Source organism: Mesoplodon bidens (genome assembly GCF_964165515.1).
Source record: "Mesoplodon bidens genome assembly, chromosome: X".
Lineage (NCBI taxonomy): Eukaryota > Metazoa > Chordata > Mammalia > Artiodactyla > Ziphiidae > Mesoplodon > Mesoplodon bidens.
This window is the reverse complement of record NC_138163.1, coordinates 38,322,310-38,344,895: the sequence shown is the minus strand read 5'-3', so window position 1 is coordinate 38,344,895 and position 22,586 is coordinate 38,322,310. Positions and strand designations below refer to the sequence as shown.

At 38.9% G+C, this 22,586-nt stretch overlaps 1 protein-coding gene across 2 annotated transcripts in view; it reads left to right on the top strand.

Moving 5' to 3' along the window:
* DOCK11 (dedicator of cytokinesis 11) overlaps nt 1–22,586 on the top strand; it is a 190,216-nt gene that overhangs the window by 140,822 nt on the left and 26,808 nt on the right. For both annotated transcript variants that reach the window (XM_081221679.1, XM_081221678.1), the window contains 8 exons: nt 825–967; nt 2,224–2,339; nt 4,513–4,650; nt 8,217–8,399; nt 10,653–10,766; nt 13,045–13,260; nt 13,349–13,406; nt 21,025–21,131. In XM_081221679.1, the coding sequence (XP_081077805.1) occupies nt 825–967; nt 2,224–2,339; nt 4,513–4,650; nt 8,217–8,399; nt 10,653–10,766; nt 13,045–13,260; nt 13,349–13,406; nt 21,025–21,131 (1,075 nt within the window). The remainder of the gene's footprint in view (nt 1–824; nt 968–2,223; nt 2,340–4,512; nt 4,651–8,216; nt 8,400–10,652; nt 10,767–13,044; nt 13,261–13,348; nt 13,407–21,024; nt 21,132–22,586) is intronic.

Below are 22,586 nucleotides of genomic sequence, written 5' to 3'. Positions count from 1 at the left end.
AATAAGATATATTTCAGGGGTAGAGTTAGTCATTAAAGGAGCTCAAATAGAATTCTTTTTTAAAGTAAATTCCATGGCACTTCCAAAAACTGAAGAGGCTGTTTGGATGGGGTTTATTGCTGAGTCTCTGGAACATCCTAATAATTCATGGGATAATTTCCACTGTCTTCCCAGCACTGGGAACTGGTTTAGAACTGGTATGGTAACTACCACCATGAACCTTAACCTCTAAGATTCTGCTGACCCGCCCTCTGTGTTTATTAGAGGATAGAAAAACTCTTTTTCTTCCTTAATTCCTGTATTACCTGGTTGTAATTTTTTAATGGAACCTTAAAATTAAAGGAAAATAAAGAAAAATGTGCAAATAGACATGTTTATAGAGTAAAAATTTCTGCTCCAAGTTTAACTTGGGTCCAGAAACAGATTAGGTAGGCACTCATTCTTAAACATCTAACTCCAGGAATTCTTCCACCTTACGTCAACTCCAAGTATCCCTCTCACTGTTTTCTCTGACTCTTGCCTTTCCTTACCTCCTGAGAAAAGACTGGATCTTATTGGAGTGTTGTCTACTTTACTCTGATATTTTTGAGGAGAAGAAGGGAAGTAAGAAACTCTAAATTCATTACTTGTATTCGTATAGTATAAGCTATTTTAAATATACATTAAGCTTCATACAATTTCCAGTGATGCCTCATTTAAGCCAAGTAAATACTGAGCATAACACAGCGTTTATGTGGAAACCTAGTCATTTATTAGTTTAAGAAATCTAACGTTGAGATGTATTCTCAGAGTGCTCCATTTCCTAACTTTAACATTTATTTTAGGGTGCATGATGCCTGGATGTCAAAACACTTTGGAATAGACCGAAAATCGCAAACCATGCCAGCTCTTCGAAACAAATCAGGAATAATGCAGGCCCGGCTTCAGCATCTTAGTAGCCTGGAAAGTTCATTTACACTTAATCACAGTAAGTGAAAAATGTGTGTAGGGTACCCATTTGAAACAGATATTAATACTATTTAATCTTAAAGAAGTATTGGCTTAAATCTCCAGTACAGTTGGTAATCATTTCCCATACATAGATACAATTGCATATCTCTGTTTATGAACAGTCATTTCATCATATGTGAATATATGATAAAATATGCATGGATTTTTCAGCAATTTTAGGTAATGATGGGTTTTTTTCTTAGTTCAATATCAAGGAAGTTAATTTTCCCTTTGAATTATTGTTCTTATATTATTTTACATTCGGTATCCTTTATTCCTACTTTAATGCAAATAACGGTATCTTAATATAATAGTATGTATAATATTTGTTTAGAGTTACTATTGTTCATTCAGTGATCTTAAGGGATTATCCATGCTGAGCTGACCGCAGAAATCAAAGAACTGTAAGTAGTATATTGACAAAGATGTATTTCACACAGGTTGAAGTATTGACAAGTCGAATAGGACAAGGAGGAAGCTACAGGGTTATATAAATGGAAACTATCCTCTGAAAAACAAATATTAATAAAAAAGTCAAAGAGTGAGATAAACGTTCATTTCCATATAGTCCTTTGGGGGTTGCATAAAAGGAAGCCAGCAGAACTGGCTTTGCGATAAGGGCTAATAATAAAAACAAATGTCTTGAGCAGATGGACCTGAGCTAATAGAGTCAAGACCTTTAAAAAATGCAAGTCTTACAGCCTTCAGCTTTGCTCTTTGTCACTTGTAAAAATATCAGTATAATGAACCTATGTATTTCAGTTGACCCAGATGCTTTGTTTTCCTTCTGATTTAAAAACGTCTCATCCATTGGCATCATTGAAAACATCTGGCCATAGGGCGCCACTGTATGTAATGTAGCTGCATTTCTATGAGTTTCTCATTTTTGCACACATAATTAACAGCACAGCCTAAAATGCCTCCTGCGTTATTTCCTGGTTACATCACCATAGTTCATCACTGAAATCTTGTCTCCAAAGAAGTGGGCACTTAATTATTTGTTGCAGAGCTGTTGATACAGAGCTGAAGTAAAAAATTAGTGGAACTGATTAACCAAGACCATATTTGATTAAGGAGTAAATACGGTGAAACTCATTAAGTCTGCAGGTATTGAAAGCCTGCTTTCTTTGTGTTTGTCTCTCTCTGTGAGTCTTTGGGAGAGAAAATCATTCAAAACTGTTATGTGAATCTCTGTGTTGGGCAGTTTTAATTTTCTTTTTTTTTAAATCCCAGGTTCTGCAACAACTGAAGCAGACATTTTCCATCAGGCACTTCTTGAAGGCAATACTGCTACTGAAGTTTCCCTAACAGTACTAGATACCATATCATTTTTCACCCAGTGCTTCAAGGTAAACATGAAGAGTTAGAACTCAGTTGGTATCATTGCAAAGAAAATATTATGCAAAAACTAATTAGTCAGACGAAGCTTAGTATAGTATAAAAGCCCCCAGTGAGCAGTCAGGAAACTTGGATGGCAGACCTAGTTTGGCTCCTGTGTGAACTTGGGAAATCACTGAGACTCGTGTGCCACATCCATAAAATGAGAGGATTGGACTAATTTGCCCTGATCTTCCCTTCTCTTTTATTTTCCTGTTTAAAAACAGTTTTCTTTCACACTTTTATGAAAATATCCAGTAATTTTTAGCCCAAATTATGATTGAGTCAGTTTATCCAAACACCCGTTGTGATGAGGTATCTTGTCAAGCCAGATGATGTCCAGGCAGGCCGGCTGGCTGGCTTCCCTCATCAGGTGCCTGGTGGTTTTTCTCAGATGCTTGCCTCTCGACACAAATCATCATTGCTAGGATTAAAAAAAAAATAAGAAGAAATTAAAAGCAATTATCTTGCAGGGTTGTTGAAGGTGTAAAATGAGATCATGGACGTGAGAGTGCTTTGAAAAGTAAAGACTGTATAACTATAATGAAGGGTAACAGTAGTGGGAGAACTCAAAAGTGAAAACTCTTGCTGGCTTTTCATCTGAGTTATACAGATTTTTTTTCTTTTCTTCCCCCCTTCTCTAAGTAATTCAGTTAATTGCTTCTGACCTCTGGATTTTCTATGGAAACCTGGCCTGTGCTTTTCAAAGAGGCTTATCAGGGAAAACCAAATTAGATACTAATAAGAAATAGGCTGCAAAATCCCTTTATGAAGTATTAAGTTCTGATTTAAATGCAACCCAAATTCATTTTTTATTGTGCCAGTAAGTAAGACATTTGGTCTCAAGGTTTGCATTGTATTCCTTCCTCCTATTCAAATACTTCTTATTTGTTTAACATACATCTCTTGGTAGATGTCAGGCACTATTCTTAAGTGCTTTAGAAATATTAACTCACTTTTTTGTTGTGGGTCTGGAAGTGGAAAAGAGGACTGCAAATGGGCACTAAGGACTTTTTTGAGATGATGGGAATGATTGGGTTGTAATGGTTGCAAAACTCTGGAAATTTACCAAAAATAATTGAATCATGTACTTAAAATAGGTAAATTTCGTGGTATGTAAATTATACCTTAACAAACTTAAAAGTACAAATGTGAACTCACCTTTAATCCTCACACTAGCTTCGTGATATAGATACTGTTATTTTTCCCATTTTAAAATGAGGAAACTGAGGCTCACAGGGAAGTTAATGTCACATAGGTGGTTAGTTAGCAGAATCAGGATTCTGATCTAGGCCAGTTATCACAATAGTCCATGCTTCTAACCACTACCCCATGCTTATTAGAAGTAGACTAACAAAGATCAAACACCATTCAGGGATTCTGGCTATCAAGGTTACTATTAAATCTGTTACAGGTTTGCATATGGTTTTGGTTCGTTGTTGTTATTTTTGGTCAAGTTGTAACCTGGTAATTAGTTTCTTGAGGGATAGGAGAGCAGGGCTGGAGGTGTTAACCAATGCATTTTTTTAAAATGTTCACAAACCAATAGATATTTCTCTACAATTTGTTGTTTCTCTTATATCTCTATTTGCAAGGAACATTTAAACAATTTATGTAGTCTGTTCAATTGTGATCCCTGTTATTATCTCTACTCATAGAGGGTTTAATTTGTCACCAGTGGCTAAAGATATCTTATACTAAACATACACTTAAAAACAAATTAGATAATGGACTTTTAAAATGGAATTGATGTTTTCCTTAATTCTTATATTACTTTGTCAGAGAAATACAAAGGCTGGTTACCTTGTATCCATTTTTAATTTACTGATTTCTGAATTGAGGAGCAATATGGTTAGGTTAATAGAAAATACTCTTCCCATACTAGTTCTGTATTTGCTGTGTTATACTAGAAAAAGATTTTTTTTATCTATTTAAAATTATGGAATTAAGTATAGATGTAGTTTATATAGTATTTTGAGATTTCCAAGTTGAAAGATGGCACAGATGATTTTAGATTATGTTAAACTTTTTATTGTTACTTTTCAAGCAGTCGTTTGATAAACAGGTTGTTGGTAAAGCCCGTTCTCTCATTCTAGGGGGAGCGGCATAAACTATTTCTACAAATTTTTTTTTCATGTTTTGTAGAGCCAACTTTTAAATAATGATGGCCACAACCCGTTAATGAAAAAAGTATTTGATATTCATCTTGCTTTTCTTAAAAATGGGCAATCTGAAGTGTCGCTGAAACATGTCTTTGCCTCACTGCGAGCTTTCATTAGTAAGGTAAGAGCAGAGCTTTGTGGCTGCGAGTGGCCTTGCTTCATAGCAAGAAGGAAAGGGGGGAACAGGGATCATTGCGAAGACCTCTCCAAACCTCAGATAAGGAAGCCATTAAATCCTGCCTTTGTAAATATTAGAACAGCAAAATACGTAGAGAGAGCCTGACCAGGCATTCCCTAAAATCAGCACGTGCTTTTTATTTTGTCCTGTCATTCCTTTCTGAAGAGTATCATTTTAAAATTACCAACTGCCAGTTTTTCTTCTCTTTTGCTTCTTTTTAAAGTACTGTCATGCTGAAGATATATAAGCTGTGAGGGTACTCATGTATAAGCACTTTGAAAGCAGAGACCAAGTCTTATAACCCCAGGGCCTTGTATGATATCTTGCAAATCGTAGGCACTCAATACATGTTCAGATGAATGAATCCTTCCTTTCAGTACAAATTGTATCGGTGGGCTCTAAATTTTCAGGCTACTTACCTCATCTAAACTAAAACTTCAGACTAGGCTTTTAGGAATAAATATGACTGAAACAGATAGCAAAGATTTATTTCTGGTCTGGTTTTGGTAGCTTTTAAACATAATTAAAAGCATCAGGAACCAAGATGGAGTTAAAATTATGGAAAGGCACAGTCTAGGCCTCCACTCTGGTATGTGTAACTCCAACAAGACAAATTCAGTTAACCGATTTGTGTAATAGGATAGCTGAGCATGGAAAACTTTTTTGTCATTATTTGTATGGCAACTTACAGGGTTTAACTGATAGAGAAATTAGGTGATCTTGAAGGTTTATTTTTAAATTGCCGTTCTTTTAAAAAATTTTTTTAATTTTTGGCTGTGTTGGGTCTTTGTTGCTGCACGCGGGCTTTCTCTAGTTGCGGCAAGCGGGGGCTACTCTTTGTTGCGGTGTGCGGGCTACTCATTGTGGTGGCTTCTCTTGTTGCGGAACATGGGCTCCATGCATGCGGGCTTCAGTAGTTGTGGCACGCAGGCTCAGTAGTTGTGGCTCTCAGGCTCTAGAGTGCAGGCTCAGTAGTTGTGGCACAGGGGCTTAGTTGCTCCGCGGCATGTGGGATCTTCCCAGACCAGGGCTTGAACCCGTGTCCCCTGCATTGGCAGGCAGATTCTTAACCACTACGCCACCAGGGAAGCCCTAAATTGCCATCCTTTAATACAATTTTTTGAATAAAGAAATAAATGGAAAACTGAGTTCAGTGCAAGCATGTTACGAGAAACTAAGGGAAAGAGATTCAGAAATAATTCATTTAACAAACAGTTACTGGGTAGGTACTTACTGGTGTCAGATATTGTGTCAGGGATACAGTCCGAGGACTTAGTGTCCAGTAGAGGGAAACACACACACATTGATGCACATCCACAAATACCATTAGGCTAAAAGAAGTCTATACAGAGAACTGAGGGTGAACAGGAGAAGGACGGGAAACACTAATTTAGCAAAAGTTTCTCTGCAGCACTGGAGTTAGGATTTAGTATGGACTCAGCAAGAGATGAGACTGAAGAGGTCGATGGGGACCAGATGATTATGTCCTCATCTTAGGAGTTAGACTTCATCTTTTAGGCATCAGGGAGCATGAAAGCACCATAATTAGATTTTTATTAAGAAAACTGTTTCGGGTAGGGGGAAATCTCTTTAAAAAGTAGCCTGGAAGCCTAGTCTCTGCCCTCATGAAGCTTTCAGTGGGCAAGGAGGATGGGGCAGAAAATAAACAAGTAAGTAAAACAGTAATTGTCACAAGTTCTAGGAAGGAACCAAGGTGTTGAGATAGAGAATAGTGATTTGTGGGAGTTACCTTACTTTAGATAGGTTTGTCACTTTTAAAATGAGACCTGAAATATGAAAAGGTGCCAGCTGTTTGAAAAGCGTAAGGAAGAACATTCTAGGGAGGACAAGCATATGCAAAGGCCTGGAGTTGGGATAGAGCTTGAAATTCTGGGAACTGCAAGGCCCAGTTTAGCTGGAGTGTAGGGAGAAAAACAACATAGAAGGGGATGGAAGAGGAATCTATAGAGGAGATGAGAGGGAGCAGTCACGGAAGCAGGAAGAAAGGCAGGAGAGAAGGATATCATGGAAGGAGAAAAGAGTTTCAGCATTATTATGCAGTACAGAGTGTTCCAATAAGATAAGGTGGAAAGGGAGTCCATTGGAATTGGCAATTACAAGGTCATTGATGATTTTGGTCATTGCCCACTCAGAGAAGTGATGTAGGTAGAAGACTTTTTTTTTTTTAAGTCAGGAGATGTCACATTAATGTCTCCTTTTTTTAAAAAAAATATTATTTATTTAATTTATTTTTGGCTGCGTTGGGTCTTAGTTTCAGCACATGGACTCTCTAGTTGAGGCGCATGAGCTCAGTAGTTGTGGTGTGTGGGCTTAGTTGCCCTGCAGCATGTGGAATCCTAGTTCCCTGACCAGGGATCGAACCCACGTCCCCTGAATTGGAAGGCGGATTCTTTATCACTGGACCACCAGGGAAGTTCCAGTAGAAGACTTCTTATAGCGGATTAACTACACTACAGCTATGCTTTCCCTTCCTTTATTTTCGTACTAGAGTATCTTGCCCAACAAGCTTTGGTTTAATCCGGTGAGACTATTGATGAGATCTTTCAATTGCCAACTAGAAAACATTTATTAAACTTTCATTATCTGCATAACATTGCACTTGGTGTTAAGGTGATAAAAAGAAGATAGGTTCCTATAATATGGGTTTAAATTCAATATCCCCAAGAAATAATTTTGAAAGGGTGGCCCTCTAGCTTCACACTCCCTGAAAAACATCCATTGTGTACCCTGGAGCAGCTTACTACTTGCTTGCCTAGACGTGTAAGCATGGAAGATTGTAATAAGCCTATGTTATATGTATAGTTTATTTTCCACAAACAGAGTGAATACATTTCTCAAAGTAGCAGCCACTTGCCTGTTTTGAGAATTAGTCACTTTTTTTACTCTTTTTCTATGCCAACATGTATTTTGATCAACAGTTTATGAATAGAGGATGCACATGTTTATGTTTGTGTGTGTACACTTCATCTATACCTCATTTTGTTTAAAGATCAACTTTATTTGCTGAATAGATTCCTGGTATAATTTTCTCAGCATTTGGAAGTTCATAATATAAGGAACTGTTTCAATATAAAGCAAAAGAGTAAGTAACGCAGATTGTCCGAACCATTTTTAAGGCCCAAATTGAGACCCATCAATCATTCATCATTTCAGTCATTCATTAATTTAATACATATTACTGAGAACCTACTTATCTTCTTTTCCAGACCATTATGAGCTCTTCTTAGATCCGTAGCACTTAGAGTCAGTACCTCACATTTTTGTAGAGACTTGTATACTGACTTGCATTGTTCTGTCATTAATACATGCTGGTCTTTATGTTTTTAACTAGTTTGGGTTCTCCAGAGCGGAGCCCTAGCCTTATGTTGATGTTGTATCCTCAACGCACCCAGCATAGTTTTAGGTGAGAATATAGTAGGCACTTGATAGTTGGTTGACTTTTATGATTGGGTTTTCAGATACTTATTTATGTTTTTCCTGTTCTTTAGTTTCCCTCAGCCTTTTTCAAAGGAAGGGTAAACATGTGTGCTGCATTTTGCTATGAGGTTTTAAAATGCTGCACATCAAAGATTAGCTCAACCAGGAATGAAGCCTCTGCACTTTTGTATCTTCTGATGAGAAACAACTTTGAGTATACCAAAAGGAAAACCTTTTTGAGGACACATCTGCAGGTCAGTGAAAACCAAAGCTCCTCTTCTTTCTTCTATTCAATCTTTAGCCTCTATGTCAAGATCTAGAGCTACCCAATCCAATACAATAGCTATTAGCCACAGGTGGCCATTTAGCACTTGAAATGTAGCTAGTCTGAATTCAGATCTCCTGTAAATATAGAATACACATTGGCTTTTGAAGACTAAGTACAAAGAAGTAAAATATCTCAATTGTTTTATATTGACTCTATGTTGAAATGAGACTTTGGATATATTGGGGTAAGTAAAATAAATTAAAATTCACTTGTGTCTTTTTACTTTTTAATGTGGCTACTGGACAATTTAAAATTACACATGTGACTCATATCATATTTCTGTTGGACAGCACTACTCTACAGCATAGGTGTTAAGAGCATAGATTCCAGATTCCAGATTCCAGGACTATCACACACTGTGTGTGACCTTAGCAAAGGCTTCCTTAGTCTCTCGGTGCCTCAGTTACCTCATATGTAAAATAGTGGTAAATATCCCTACCTACCTCGTATGGTTGTGGTGAGGATTAAACGAGATGATTAAGTAACAAACAAAGCACTTGTATTTTTCATGTTCCAGCATGCCCAGTTAGTAAAAAAATGAGAGAAGTCTCAAGGTTTAGTAGAAAGCATGGACTTTGGAATTGGACCTACCTGGGCTTAAATCATAGCTCTGCTACTTACTTACTTATGTGACCCTAGGCAAGATACTCAATTTGTCTTAACTATTTGCCTCATCTGTAAAATGAGGCCAAGTATGTTTCACCTTGCAGGGTTATCATGAGGGTTAAAAATAAAGTGTGTGTGGTGCCAGGCACAAAATACCTGGCACATAATAGACACTGAGTACGTGGCACTTGTTTTTCAACGTCTCCATGTTTTTTTAGCTTATCTGATGAAACAACTCTGAATTAAACAACAATTGGGACTTCTTGGCTCAGTAGCCCTCTTCGTAATATGGGAAATGCTTGGTCATATTTCTGTCTTCACTGCCATGGTCTGTCCCATTGCAGTTGTTTATTGGAGACTGGATTATAAATGAGGAAACAGCCATAAGCACCTTTTTAGAAATGTCATCAGTGATGTGAAAATCTGATAGAAGTATATGCTTCCTGTAAAAATCTTCTATATAGTTACTTTTGGATACTAGGGCCAGCATTATATGTTAGGGTGTCTAATATTTGCTTTCATAGAGGTGTCACTTGAGTACCACCTTCCCCCAAAACATTTCTGCAATTAGTGTTCTGGTGTATCTGAAATTCCCCAGTAGGGTCCATTCTTCTGGGTTAAAACATCAATTTTTCTCAAGTCCTTTATTCAAATATAAATGAATTAGCAAATGTGCAGACTTAGAACCAGGTTCTAAATGGTCAATAAAGTGGTTAAGTAGTAGTATTATGATTATGATCTCTTTAATCCTCATAACAGCTCTATAAAGTAGGTATTGTTATCATCCCCATATTGCAAATAAGGAAAGTGAGGCACAGGAGGGGTAGTTAACCTTCTCAAACCCACTCAGTGAATAATGGATAAAGTCAAGATTTGAATCTAGGGCAGTTTCACTCAAGAGCCTGTGCTCAGCTCCTACAGTATCTTGCTTCTCCAGATCAAGGGTAAAAGCTTCCAGCCACTAACACCTTAGCCTGAATCATTTAGGCATTCAACCAAAGGAGCCTGAGAAATTAAAAAGCACCATTATGTTACATTATACTGCTATCATTATGTAATGTATATGCCATAACATATACTGCTATCTAAACAAGGTAGGCCCTAGTCAGAAACAAAGAAGGGAGCTGAGGCGCTGGAGTTGGAAGTCCAGCACACTGAATTAGACTAGTGAAAAGAAATGAGAAACCATCAAGAAAAAGGTCATTTATTCCCAACTTTGCCATAGCTACTACGTAGCAGGCATATTGAAAGTAGAGACCTGACCACCATTATATTAGTTCACTAATTATGAAAGCAGTTTTAGATCTAGCTGTGCCATGAGTTTGGAAGGTTTTTCACATCTAACCAAGAAAAGTCCCAATAAAATTTGTAATTAGGAACCTCTGAAGTTGCTATTTCAATAGAAGGAAGAGTTTAAACCTCTCATGTATGAAGAAAATAGATTCTGACGGAACTATGTAGGATCTTCAAAAGAAGAATTTCATATGAGTGCTTATGGGTTTGTACAATGATGAAAATAAGCAGCATTTGTGCAAAAGACATTTGAAAAAATGGTGTTTGCTTCTTCCCACAGATTATCATTGCTGTAAGCCAGCTGATAGCTGATGTAGCACTAAGCGGAGGATCGAGATTTCAGGAGTCTTTATCCATTATCAGTAATTTTGCAAATAGTGACAGACCTATGAAGGTATGTTCTCACTTCAAGTAAAAAATTAGAGCTATGTTCACTGTCAGGGAAGTTTACACTCCTCAAGTTAAACTGTGTGTTGGATTTACAATTTTTATATAGTATAGAGTTTATAGAATGTGAGCTTCACAAGTCAAAGCTTTGTCTTGTACACCACTGCACCTCTACCACCTAGAACACTGCCTGGTACACAGCGGATATTCAGTATTATTTGAATGGATGGATCAATGGCTATACTGTGTATACATAGTTATGATAGGATTCGAATTTTTTCTGGGCTTGATTTTTAAACTTGCTCAAAAAAGAGATGGGTCCTTTCTTAACAGTTGTTACCATTTATAAGATTGGTTAATTAAGCATTGAGTTTGAAATTTCACAAAACCTCACTTACTAGAGTAGCTAACAGCTGCCTGATCCTTTCCAACAGATAAGGAGGGGCACAGAAGGGATTCATTATTTGATGATTTTCCGAGTTTAAAGGATCATCTGTTAACTGGGGCTTACCAGAGATACTTATTGGCAAATCCAAGTCCAAGGCTGTCATTCTTAGGCACCAGCTGGCTGAGGCCAAACCCAAGACCCTGACCACCATTCCTCTTTCCGAGCTATATGCTTAAAGCCTATAACATTGTGAAAATTCATTTTTTGTTTCGTTGCATGGAGAGCAGGTTCTGATCTTCAGTGATGCATGCGTACAAGGGAAGAAGAATCCTTTGCCAATAGAGAACTTTTCCTCCCCGAGGAATCATCCCCATTCTTGGGAAAAGTCATCTTTCAGCATAATTTGACAATTTGTGTAAAATCTGGGGAAAAAAAAAGCTCACAGTCACAGCATACTTAATGTTTGGGATGTGTCGAATCTTTGTACCAAAAAAACATTCCCGTAGGAATGTTGCTGAAACTGAAAAAACCACCGAGTAGTGCCAGCCATTGTCAGGCTGGGAAAGTTTGCTTTTCAGCCAGTTCTGGTTCCTCGGGAGATCAGTATATGCTTCAACTAATCCCATGAGCACAGAAAAAGCTTATGTCATTTAGGATTTTTTTACTTATACCCTAAGAGTTTATTTTTACCATCCTTAATTCCATGTCATGTAAAAGTTGGGTTAGCAACTTTTTCAAAGTAAATGGGGTCTGTTTTAGCCCTCCTTGATGGGAAATCTTTTTTCATGACTCATTTCTGAAACGACTTAGTTTTATTCTGGTAGGGAAGTCATTACCAATAAACTCTAGTACAACAGAGTATAGCTTTCTCCCAGTAAATGGAATCTCTATTAATGTATAAGAAGAGACTTTACATATATAATTATCTTTAAAAGTCATCTTTAAAGAAGTCACTTTTAAAAATAATTTTCTCCACATTTGGTTATATTCACATTGAAAGGCTCCCAAAGCCCTGTACCTGTCCCTTACACATCTTCTCTGCATCCTACAAATAATTGTGATTACTCCAGTGGGGTTAATAGGAAGCAATAGGACTTCCTTAATAGTGCCCAAGATAAAGAGGAAACTCGAACTTCGTGCTTTTGGGTACAGACACTTTGAGAGAAGTTAATGATCTCTTTAAACTCTTCAGAGTGTTCTGTGATTCATAAACTCTTATTTGCATAATTGGAAATTTTTGCAGTATTGTTTTCACCTTAGTGTATATGGTAGTTGGTAGATGGGATAAGTATGCTTGTCAATATGGAAGAGTGACTAAGATCACTAGCTTTGGAGCCAAACTGCCTGGGTGTAAATCCTGTCTCTACCACTTACCAACTGCAAGACTTTGGCCAAACTACTTAACTGCTGTGTACCTCGGTTTTCCATTGGTAAAATGAATTGTAATAGCACTTAATTCATAAGGTTGTTATAAAATTTAAAACATGTAAATCACCTAGGCCACTGCCTGGTGCATAGTAAGCTGTCAATTTTTAGTTACTGTTGTAACTAAAATTACACAATAAAAGTGAATATAGATTACACTCATAGCTGTGGAATTCACGGTGGAGGAGCTGGGGTTCAAAGCCAGGTAGTCTGGCTCCGAAGTCCGTGCTTTTATGTATTATGAACATACTGCCCTCAAACTCATTGCCTTTGAAGCCTGAGCTAGTGGGATATATTTTAAAGAATTAATTTAAAACTCTTTAGGCATGCCACATGCCAAGAACCAAGAACCAAATACCAAGATCTCTAACAAGGGGAAAAAGTTGTGTGTTATTCCCAGGATTGGATGCCTAGGCTTAGAGCACACTGGTAATATTGATAAACATGTCTTTTTTGTTTGTTTTGATATTAGGCAACTGCTTTTCCCACAGAAGTTAAAGACTTGACCAAGAGAATCCGTACTGTTCTTATGGCCACTGCTCAAATGAAGGAGCATGAGAAAGACCCCGAAATGCTAATTGATCTCCAGTATAGCTTAGCCAAGTCCTATGCAAGTACCCCAGAGCTCAGGAAAACCTGGCTTGATAGCATGGCAAAGATTCATATAAAAAATGGAGATTTTTCAGAGGTGACTACTTATGGCTTTGTTCTAAACACAACCCTGCAAAACCCCTGGAGCGCAATCTGACAGTTCTTTCTTTGTCATCCTTTTTCAGGCAGCAATGTGTTATGTCCATGTAGCAGGTTTGGTTGCAGAGTTTCTTCATCGAAAAAGTAAGATATTTCTGTTCTTAGAGATGGGGAGAAATTCAGTTAGCACAAGAATTTTTATCTTTGTAGCTTGCAACTGTGAATGTGATATGATTGAGCTCTGAAAAATATGTTCACCTTTAGCCTTATTCACTGTTAAACAGAAGTTGTTCTAAAAGAAAACTGGATTGTTCATTTGCCTTCTGCTTTCATTAAGAGTACAAGAATAAGTTAAATAGTACAGGGCCAGGCCTGATGCCTAATGTTTATTCTCCAAGACTGTCTCCCTGGAAGACTGCCACAAATTAAATTCTCAGGGCTTATGAGAAGCCCTGGATAATACACACCACTTATTTTCCCCTATCTGCCTCAACTTTACCAACAACTGCCTACAAATTATATCTCTACAGCCACTTTAGTGCAACAATATCTTGGTATTAAAAGGGAGTTGGCACATCAGCAAGATGGCCCTATAAGATGTCCCTCATTTGTATACCCATCTCGACAACAATTTGGCATCCATACATGGACGAAAGTGCCTTTGTGGGAGTTATGGGATCCAGCACCACATGCCAAGGGACCTGGGAGGAATTTTACCCACCTATGCATCAGGTAATAGGCAGACAGATCTGTGTCCTGTCTGTGGACCCTGCAGTGGCCTATGAGCTGGCTCCAGCCCCTCTCAGCTGCAGTCCAGGATCCCCTGGAGAACACTGTCTTTAGATAATCACCCACAGATGAGAGAGCCTTGGGGGAAGTCCAGAAGTCCAGTGGAGAAGTTCCAGCATTGCTGTTGGAGCAAAAATTATACAAGTTTGAATACATTGGAGAGGATAAGAGGAACAGTTTGATTTTTACTCGTGTCACCCTTTCCCCAAGGTGGCACAGCTCAGTGCCAAGAGAGACTTTCTCACCGTGATTTCTTCTGCAGGGAAAAGTGAGAGCATGTGAGTGGGTACTGCCTTTCCCAGCAGTGCAGATGTTGCCAAAGAGGCCCATTTCTCTCTTGCCCCATCGAGAGTCCTGAGTCATGAACTGAATGAGTGGGGGGCAGGAAGAGGCTGGGAGAGCAGCAGATAGGACTTAGAGGGCATCACAGGGACATAGATCCTACCAACCACATCACAGACTCCATCAAAAAGCCCACCAACAAATTGCTAGAGATATTTAGCCTGTGGATCCCCCCCAGCTGGCCCACAGGCACCCCTGGTGCTCCATGTGCCTCAACCACATACTGTAGCTGGATCTCTGTGCATGCTCCTGAAGCCAGATGGCTAGTGAGCATGTGCAGAAAGCCAGCCAGGATCGGTGGGCCAGGGAGAGACCACAAGCTTGAACTTTAGAATCACCCTCGGAAGATCAAATGGGAGGCTGTTAGCACCTGGCCTGGTGTATTGCATGATGGAGAAAAGACATACACGCTTAAGAATTCTGTCATAAGAGGGAGCAAGAACTGTGGAGCAGGTGTATCCATAGCAGGTCTGTGAAAGCCTCAGAATCCCTAGCAGGACAGATGGAAAGTTGTTCTCTCCTAAAATCAGTCAGTAAAGTTGGTTGGAGGTAACTGCTACTTCAAATGTGAAGATAGCAGTGGAAGACTTCAAGGAACATGAAAAATGAAGGAATTATGTGTGGTGATAAACACTACTGTGGTAATCATTTCACAATATATACATGTATCAAATCAACACATACACCTTAAACTTACGCAGTGTGAGATATCAATTATGTCTCAATAGAGCTGGGGCTGGTTGCAGGGGTGGAAGGGGGCCACAAAAAGGAGTCATGGTCTTGAAGGGCTCAGGATCCAGCAAGTCTAATTCAGGAATCTGCCTAAAAGCTTCCCTTTCCAAAATTAGTATTGTTGCCTGTTGTAACAACTACTTAAATAGTAAAACAGTTGAGTTAGGTTTAAAAATTCATTGGCAATGGACATTGCAAAGAAATCTCCCGCTATCCATCATAATTGCCAAGCTATTTCCTTGAAGGCAGTCAAATGAGTAACATTTGGGCAAAATGAAACCATCTTGTGGGAGTCACATCGCTGCAGTTTTGGCCCTGAGAACACTACCATGTTTTGTTTTGTTTTTTAATTCCAGAATTCCTACAGTTAACTATGTATCTTTCTTCCCAGAGAGCATGACTAAAATGTAGATTCATGTTACTTATATTTTAAATTTAACACTTTCTGTTTGATACTGAATTTCTTTTGAGCAATCCATATTTTGAAATTGGTATACTCTAGTATTCTCTTTTTAGTACATATGTGGTTTCAAAATGGAGAATGGGATTAATTATCAAAAGAAGGCCTTGTTTGAGGGGTTTTTTCCTACATCACCGGTATGCCTGAGAAATTGCAGTAAAAACAAATATTGAAATTGCACACCTGCAGTTGCAAAAAACTAACAAATATGAGAACCCTAAACATGGTACTAAATAAAGTTTTAGGTGTATCTTTCAGGTATATCAGGTTCATATTATCTCATCTTTTTCATTAGTAGAAATCTGAAATAAGAGTTTTTTGTCTACTGAGTATAAACCCTTTATATATTGAAAATAGTTAAATATATTAAAATATTTCCTTAGAATTTTTTTCACAAGTGCAAAGACCTTAAAACTAAGCAAAAATCAAGAATTATTAATCTCCATTATCAGTTCTTAAGCTTTAGAACTATAACTATAGTATTGGAGAAAATAGCAACTTAAATATTGCTGTGGGGTTTTTTGGACATTAGCTTGAGGCAGCTAGCCTGAGCACCAAACAATGTGACATGTTTCAACAAGTGGAAACAGTGCTTTTAACTAGTCATTTAAGTATTTATTTCATAATACCTTCAAGTTTTTTTTTAGAATTTATCCTTCACAGAAATCAAAGAGCCCTTCTCTGAGTAGGAAAAAAATGATGTTTTGCATTTTAAACAAAAAATAATGTTAAAGGGCTTCCCTGGTGGCGCAGTGGTTGAGAGTCCGCCTGCCGATGCAGGGGACACGGGTTCGTGCCCCGGTCCGGGAGGATCCCACGTGCTGCGGAGCGGCTGGGCCTGTGAGCCATGGCCGCTGAGCCTGCGCGTCCGGAGCCTGTGCTCCGCAACGGGAGAGGCCACAACAGTGAGAGGCCCGCGTACCACAAAAAAAAATAATAATAATAATAATAATGTTAAATATAGGAGAGGTTTACATATTTATTTATAGGTGCCATCTATTTTTAAGCCTGGAAAATTCTACTCAAACTAGAAAATCGTATTCTAAAATGGTGGCAGTAGTAAAATCCTCAGGATTTCCTCCCTTAGCTTCAATCATGCCAATGATAGAAAACACCTGATTTTGTTAATTAGCTGATTCAGCTATGATAGTTATACCCAGGTAGACCACTGATGTTAAAACAGAAGTTAAAAACTTAATCTGTTAACCTGTCATTCAGTCTGAGAAATCCATGATCTAGATAAGACCTGGATATTCACAGAGTAAATAAAAGTACGTGTGAGTGCAGGACTGAACAAAAAGTTTTATTTATACTTAAGACACACTTATTTAACAAAAATAATTGAGCAATTGTAGAACCCTGTGTTTTCTATCAAGTGTCCTTGATAATGAAGACAAAATCTCTGACGTATCAATTGCCAAAATTTTTCTGTTTTCTCAAAGTCCTATGCCATTTCTCTTGAAGTCATTATAAAGCTTTCTTTTTCATCAAGATGGAATGAAATGCTACAGCTGACGTATTGGAGACACATGATTTCCTGTTTAGAGTTTTTAAGGAAAAAAATAGTTTGTCTCATTGGGTGGTTGCCTAAGTGAGCGAGGACTTGGGCCCCTGGCCTCCAGAGGTGACCACAGAACACCAGTGAGGGCCCATTTCTAGATCCTTTTTTTCATTTTTCAGGCCCTGAACTGAAAGGGAAAGGGGAAGGAGGTGTGCAGTTCTCCCTGTCCCACCGCCACCCTCAAACGTCTTTCAGGCAGCCAGAGCTCCTGCTCTTTGTACCAGACATCTTAAGGGTCATCATTCTCTTCCCTTTCCCTAAGTTACCTCTAAGTGGTGATACTAGGTGTTAGTTACTCCCACTCCCCAAAATATGTAATAAGAAACAGATCTAAATTTCCTTATTTTTATTTTGTCTGAAAACCTCAAAATGTTCTAGATCTCATTCTCTGGAGACTAGACTTATGTACCTCTTCCTCTTCTCTTCCTGAGAGAGTGCACAACTGTTTTCCCCCAGGGAAGACAAGAATCAAGTCTGCATTCTTACACCACCTCATAGCATCCGAGGTTCAGCAAAGCTTCAGGCCTGTAGAGCTCCTCCAGCACCCCAGGAAAAGGAATTTCATTTCCCATAGAGTCTGTTCTTTTCATGCCTTATAGGATAATGTTCCCTTTGCCAAGTCTCTATACCCAGGTTCTGATAGCTTAAGTTTTGCAAAGCTTTTTCTTTACCAACTTCCTTCCCAATCACAGCTTTTTCCCTTTTTGCCCTCCGCTCTTACCTCCTATCCCTCTTCTGACCAGCAGTCTTATTTCAGCAAGGGTTGAACTGCTTTCCCATCGTCCAAATTCCTCCCTACTTTTTTCATGGGACAATTTGTTCTCAGGGTAGTGGTCTCTACTTGGACAGTTTGCATCTTGCTTTCCCTTGGACAGCAATCAGGAATACAGAAGCTATAGCTATGAAGGGCAAAATCAGGAATCCAGGTCACATACCAGAAAGACTCAAAGCAGACCCTCCAAGACCATGTTATTATAATGCTACATAGGGCTACGGGAGAGCCCTCACACACGTGCCTCCCTCTGTTGGGACATATACACTGGCCTAGATTCAGCAACTTGTTTCATCTGAAACAAGACTAAACTAAACAAGACTAAAGGGAATCAGAATTTTCCCTAAGCACTTTAAAGACCTTAACAAACAAGAGAGTCCTCTGATCATTGGATACTTTGGTGGGTGTTGATAACTTAAGCAAACAAGGGGATATATAGGCTTTTCTAGCTAGAGATAACGTCATCAGGCATAGGACTCAAGATAATACACTTAGCAAGAATAGTGGACTCTGAAGCTGAAAATCCATAATAGTAGTCTTTACACCAGATGATACACACAACAAAGTCCAAAAGAAGGTATTAACCTGTTTGTTTCTGACAAGAACCGTAATTTACCCTCCTTCTACTTAAGGTACACACTGGAAGACTCTTTCCCAAGATGCTTTAGTCTCATCTGATCTCAGGCATAGGAGTGTGCCCCTTTTGGTCTTCCCCTAAGTCATGGCCTACTAGAGAAACCCTAGATTTGGGAATCACTTAAAGTAATAATATCCTCAGCGTAGACAGGATTTTTCCCCCAGTCATGGACCTAGCTGCCCGAGGCCTTCAGGGATTGACCCTTTTCTTTGTTAAGGACCACACTATTGCTTCAGTCAAGTTTTGGGGCCCTCTTCCTTAACTGCCTAGCTGTTGACTTCATAAAGGTAATCAAGTGGGACATTTTCTCCTAAATTTCAGAAAGTTCTTCTAATGCACTGCTACTCAGAGTGTCCCATGGACGCAACTGCCAGTCTGAGAACTGTTTCTTACTGGTCCACGACAAGATAAGGAATATTAACCCAAATGTAAATCAACTTATGTCACTGAGCATGATGGTTAGTTCAGCTGAATTTTTTTTTTTTTTATAGAAAGACTGTTGAAGAAGGAAGTGATGAATTGATTTACATTCTGGTGCAGCTCCTTATCGTGTTGTGATCCAGCACTTTGAATAGAATTCCCCTAGCAGTCTATATAACAGACCATTTTAGGCGTGCTTATCCTCAGAAATGAAACATGCCATGCTCTATCTTCAGTGCCTTTTATTACCTAATTTCTTTGAACGAAAATGGCCCTAAAGTCCATTGGGTCAAAGTAAATCTTATTTTCATTTCTGCCTCTCCTTTTTCCCTAACAGAAATCCACTGACTACTCCCTATGTGTTTCCCCATTTTTGAAAAAGTGCTTCAGAATAACCCCATCTTCCCTTACCAGAATCCCATCTCTCTCTCTCATAGAAGTGTGATGCTGACTTGATAACTCATTTTCTATCAAGTGTCTTACCAGAAGATGTATGTCTAGTTAGCATTCACTTAGACGAGAAGAGTTGGCAAAATCCAAGCCATGATACATGACCCTTTTTTCCATCAGAATGCTGAGAAATCTCCTCAATGTGAGGTTTGACTTTCTTAAACCTTCCTTCTTCCTTCCCCAACCTCTAACACCAGGAAGCTTACCAAATATTTAGTCGTGAGTAGGTCATCATTTCTAAGCATCACTATTAGAGAGGTGGTAGAACAATAGATTGCAAAAGCTGTCCCCTTTGTGGCCAGCCATTTTCCACTGCCTAGCAGATTCAGTTATAAGGAAGCTGAATTTTCCTTAACTCTAAAATGACAGCCCCCTTAGACAGGGGTAAACGCAGCCAGAGCAGGAGTGTTTGGACAAGTTCCTATGTCCAGAATCTGCAGGGCAACCACGTGACCTTCTATACCCAGACTCTTGCTTGACAGTAGCAATTTGGTCCACAATCCTACAGCAGCTGTTCTCAACTTGAGCTCACTTCCTACTTCCCAGGGGTCCAGCTGCAGAGTCACTTACAATACGAGCTGCTAGCAAGTATTTTATCTTGAGAAAGCTAGTTTATTTATTGGTAGCTTTGTTTGGTAATAATAATTCATTGCACACTTGTTACATGTTAGGTTCTGTTCTGAACACTTTACATTTCATTGAATTCTTATAAGGTAGCTGCTGTTTCTATTTTACAGATGATGGAACTTTTTACAGTCCTAGAGAGATAAACATGTCTGAAATCACACAATTAACGATAGAGCTGGGTCTATCTAACTCCAAAAGCTCTGGTTCTTCCAGTGCCCCACCCTGTTTCTCTAAGGATGCTTCATCCCTGGCATCTGTTTTATTTCTTGCCTCTCTTTACAAGTCCTAGGCTAGGCTAACAACACACTTTTCCAATTCTCCAGTGAAATGAGGAACTAGAGATGACTACAAAAGCTCATTTGATGTTTACCTGAAAAGTACATGCTCTCTGTGTTTAGGTGACAGACCATAAACGTACACAGGATCAAAGTGTTAATAACAATTCTTAGATCACATTAGGAAAACATTTACTATAGTAGCCATTGAAGATGATGCATAGTCAGAGAATGAAGCTTATTTGTAAGTAACTTGAGCTCACCATTTGGTAAAAAGACTGGTAGGATGTATAGTAGATAGAAATAATGTGTAAAATTCTTTTTTTGTAACTGAAAATTGCACTTATGACTTTGATCCTTACAAAAATATGTGTTTATTTTATTTATTTATTTATTTATTTTTGCGGTACGCGGGCCTCTCACTGCTGTGGCCCCTCCCGTTGTGGAGCACAGGCTCCGGACGCGCAGGCTCAGCGGCCATGGCCCATTGGCCCAGCCACTCCGCGGCATGTGGGATCCTCCCGGACCGGGGCACGAACCCGTGTCCCCTGCATCGGCAGGCGGAATCTCAACCACAGCGCCACCAGGGAAGCCCTATGTGTTTATTTTTAAGGGTAACTAATCCCTGTAAGGCTATCTGTTATTTACAAAACACTTTTTAAAAATAAATTTACTTCACTGGTTTTTATTCACACAGAGTTATTCCCTAATGGATGTTCAGCCTTCAAGAAAATTACTCCCAATATAGATGAAGAAGGAGCAATGAAAGAAGATGCTGGAATGATGGACGTCCATTATAGTGAAGTAAGACTCCAGGGCCTGCATTGCCAGTTATATAAATTTAACTTCTTAAACTTTATTTACATTAAAAAATTATTACAGCTAAAAAAAAACTATTACAGCTAACTTAATTTGGAAGGTAACTAAGGGTTGATGAACTGTAAGCATTAAAACTGCCCAGGGAAAAGATGTCCCTGTGTGGAATGTGGAGCCCTATCTCTGGAACTGTTCTTATTGTCTGGTTTTAGAAACGTACCATGTATCTTCCTCAGATCACCTTCCCAGTAACCAGATCACGGTCAACATACTTTGGAGAAATCTCCGTAAAAAATATAGCTAGCAATGTAACAGCTAAGGAGAGGACGCTTACAAGTATTTTAAAGATGGAAAATTTCTGCTCCAAGCTTCATATGGGTAGCAAACAGCTACAGTTGTCAATCACTCAACAAATATTTGTTGAGCACTGACTTCTGAGCAAGGCTTTGGACTTGGTGATATAGAAGCTATAAAATAATTAGATATGGCTGATCCCTGACCTCTTATGTCTACCTAAAGAGATAGTACACCTCCTCGAAATGGAGAAAAGCAAGACAGTGCCATTTGAATAATACAGACAGTATGTTCCATGCAGAGTTGAAAGTGAGAGATGCCTTTGAGCTGAGGTAGAACAGAGGACAGTTAGGATTAGAGAGAGGTTTGAAGCGTGAAGACACCCTGAAGGCATTTTAGCAGAGGGAGGAGGATACCGGGGACAAAAGTTAAGAGGTGGGAAAGTATAAGGCATGTTTGGGGGCACAGTGAATGGATCATTTTCGCTAAGCCATTGGGTTCACATAGAGAAGAGTAGTAGTTGAGGTCAGATTTTGGGAAACTTTGAATGTCTGGACTTCATTGATTAGAATGTTGAATTGCTGTCAAAGGTTTTTGAGCAGGATAATGACAAGATGAAAGCAAGGAAGAGGAAAGGTTAATTTGGCGGTTATGTGGGAAATGTATTAGAGGTAGATGGATAGGGGCTGGAGGCAGAGTCTGGAGGGCGGGCTGCCCTAAGAGTCCAGATGTGAAGCAGCCAGGTCTAAACCCAGGTAGTCACAGGTTCAGGAAACACTGTGAAGAAAAGAGGAAGACTTGCTGGCTGTGGGAGGAGAAGAGTCAAAGGTAGTGCTGAGATTTCAGGTTTGGATATTATAGAAGAATGATGGATGGATGATTTTACAGGGAAGATGATGAAAGCAGTTTTTGATGGGTGTTGAATTTGAAGTAGAAGGTTATTGAAATGGAAATAACATCAGGCCATTAGAAATTCAGAACTGAATCTAAAGAGAGAGATCAGGGTTGGAGAGCCACATCTGGAAGTCGTAGCTGTGTGAGAACCAAAGCACACTGACGATGGGAGATAATACAGCAAGCGAAGACCAGAGAACCAAGGACTGAAGCACATTGATGTTCACAATTAAGGAATGTGAAGACCAAAGAAAG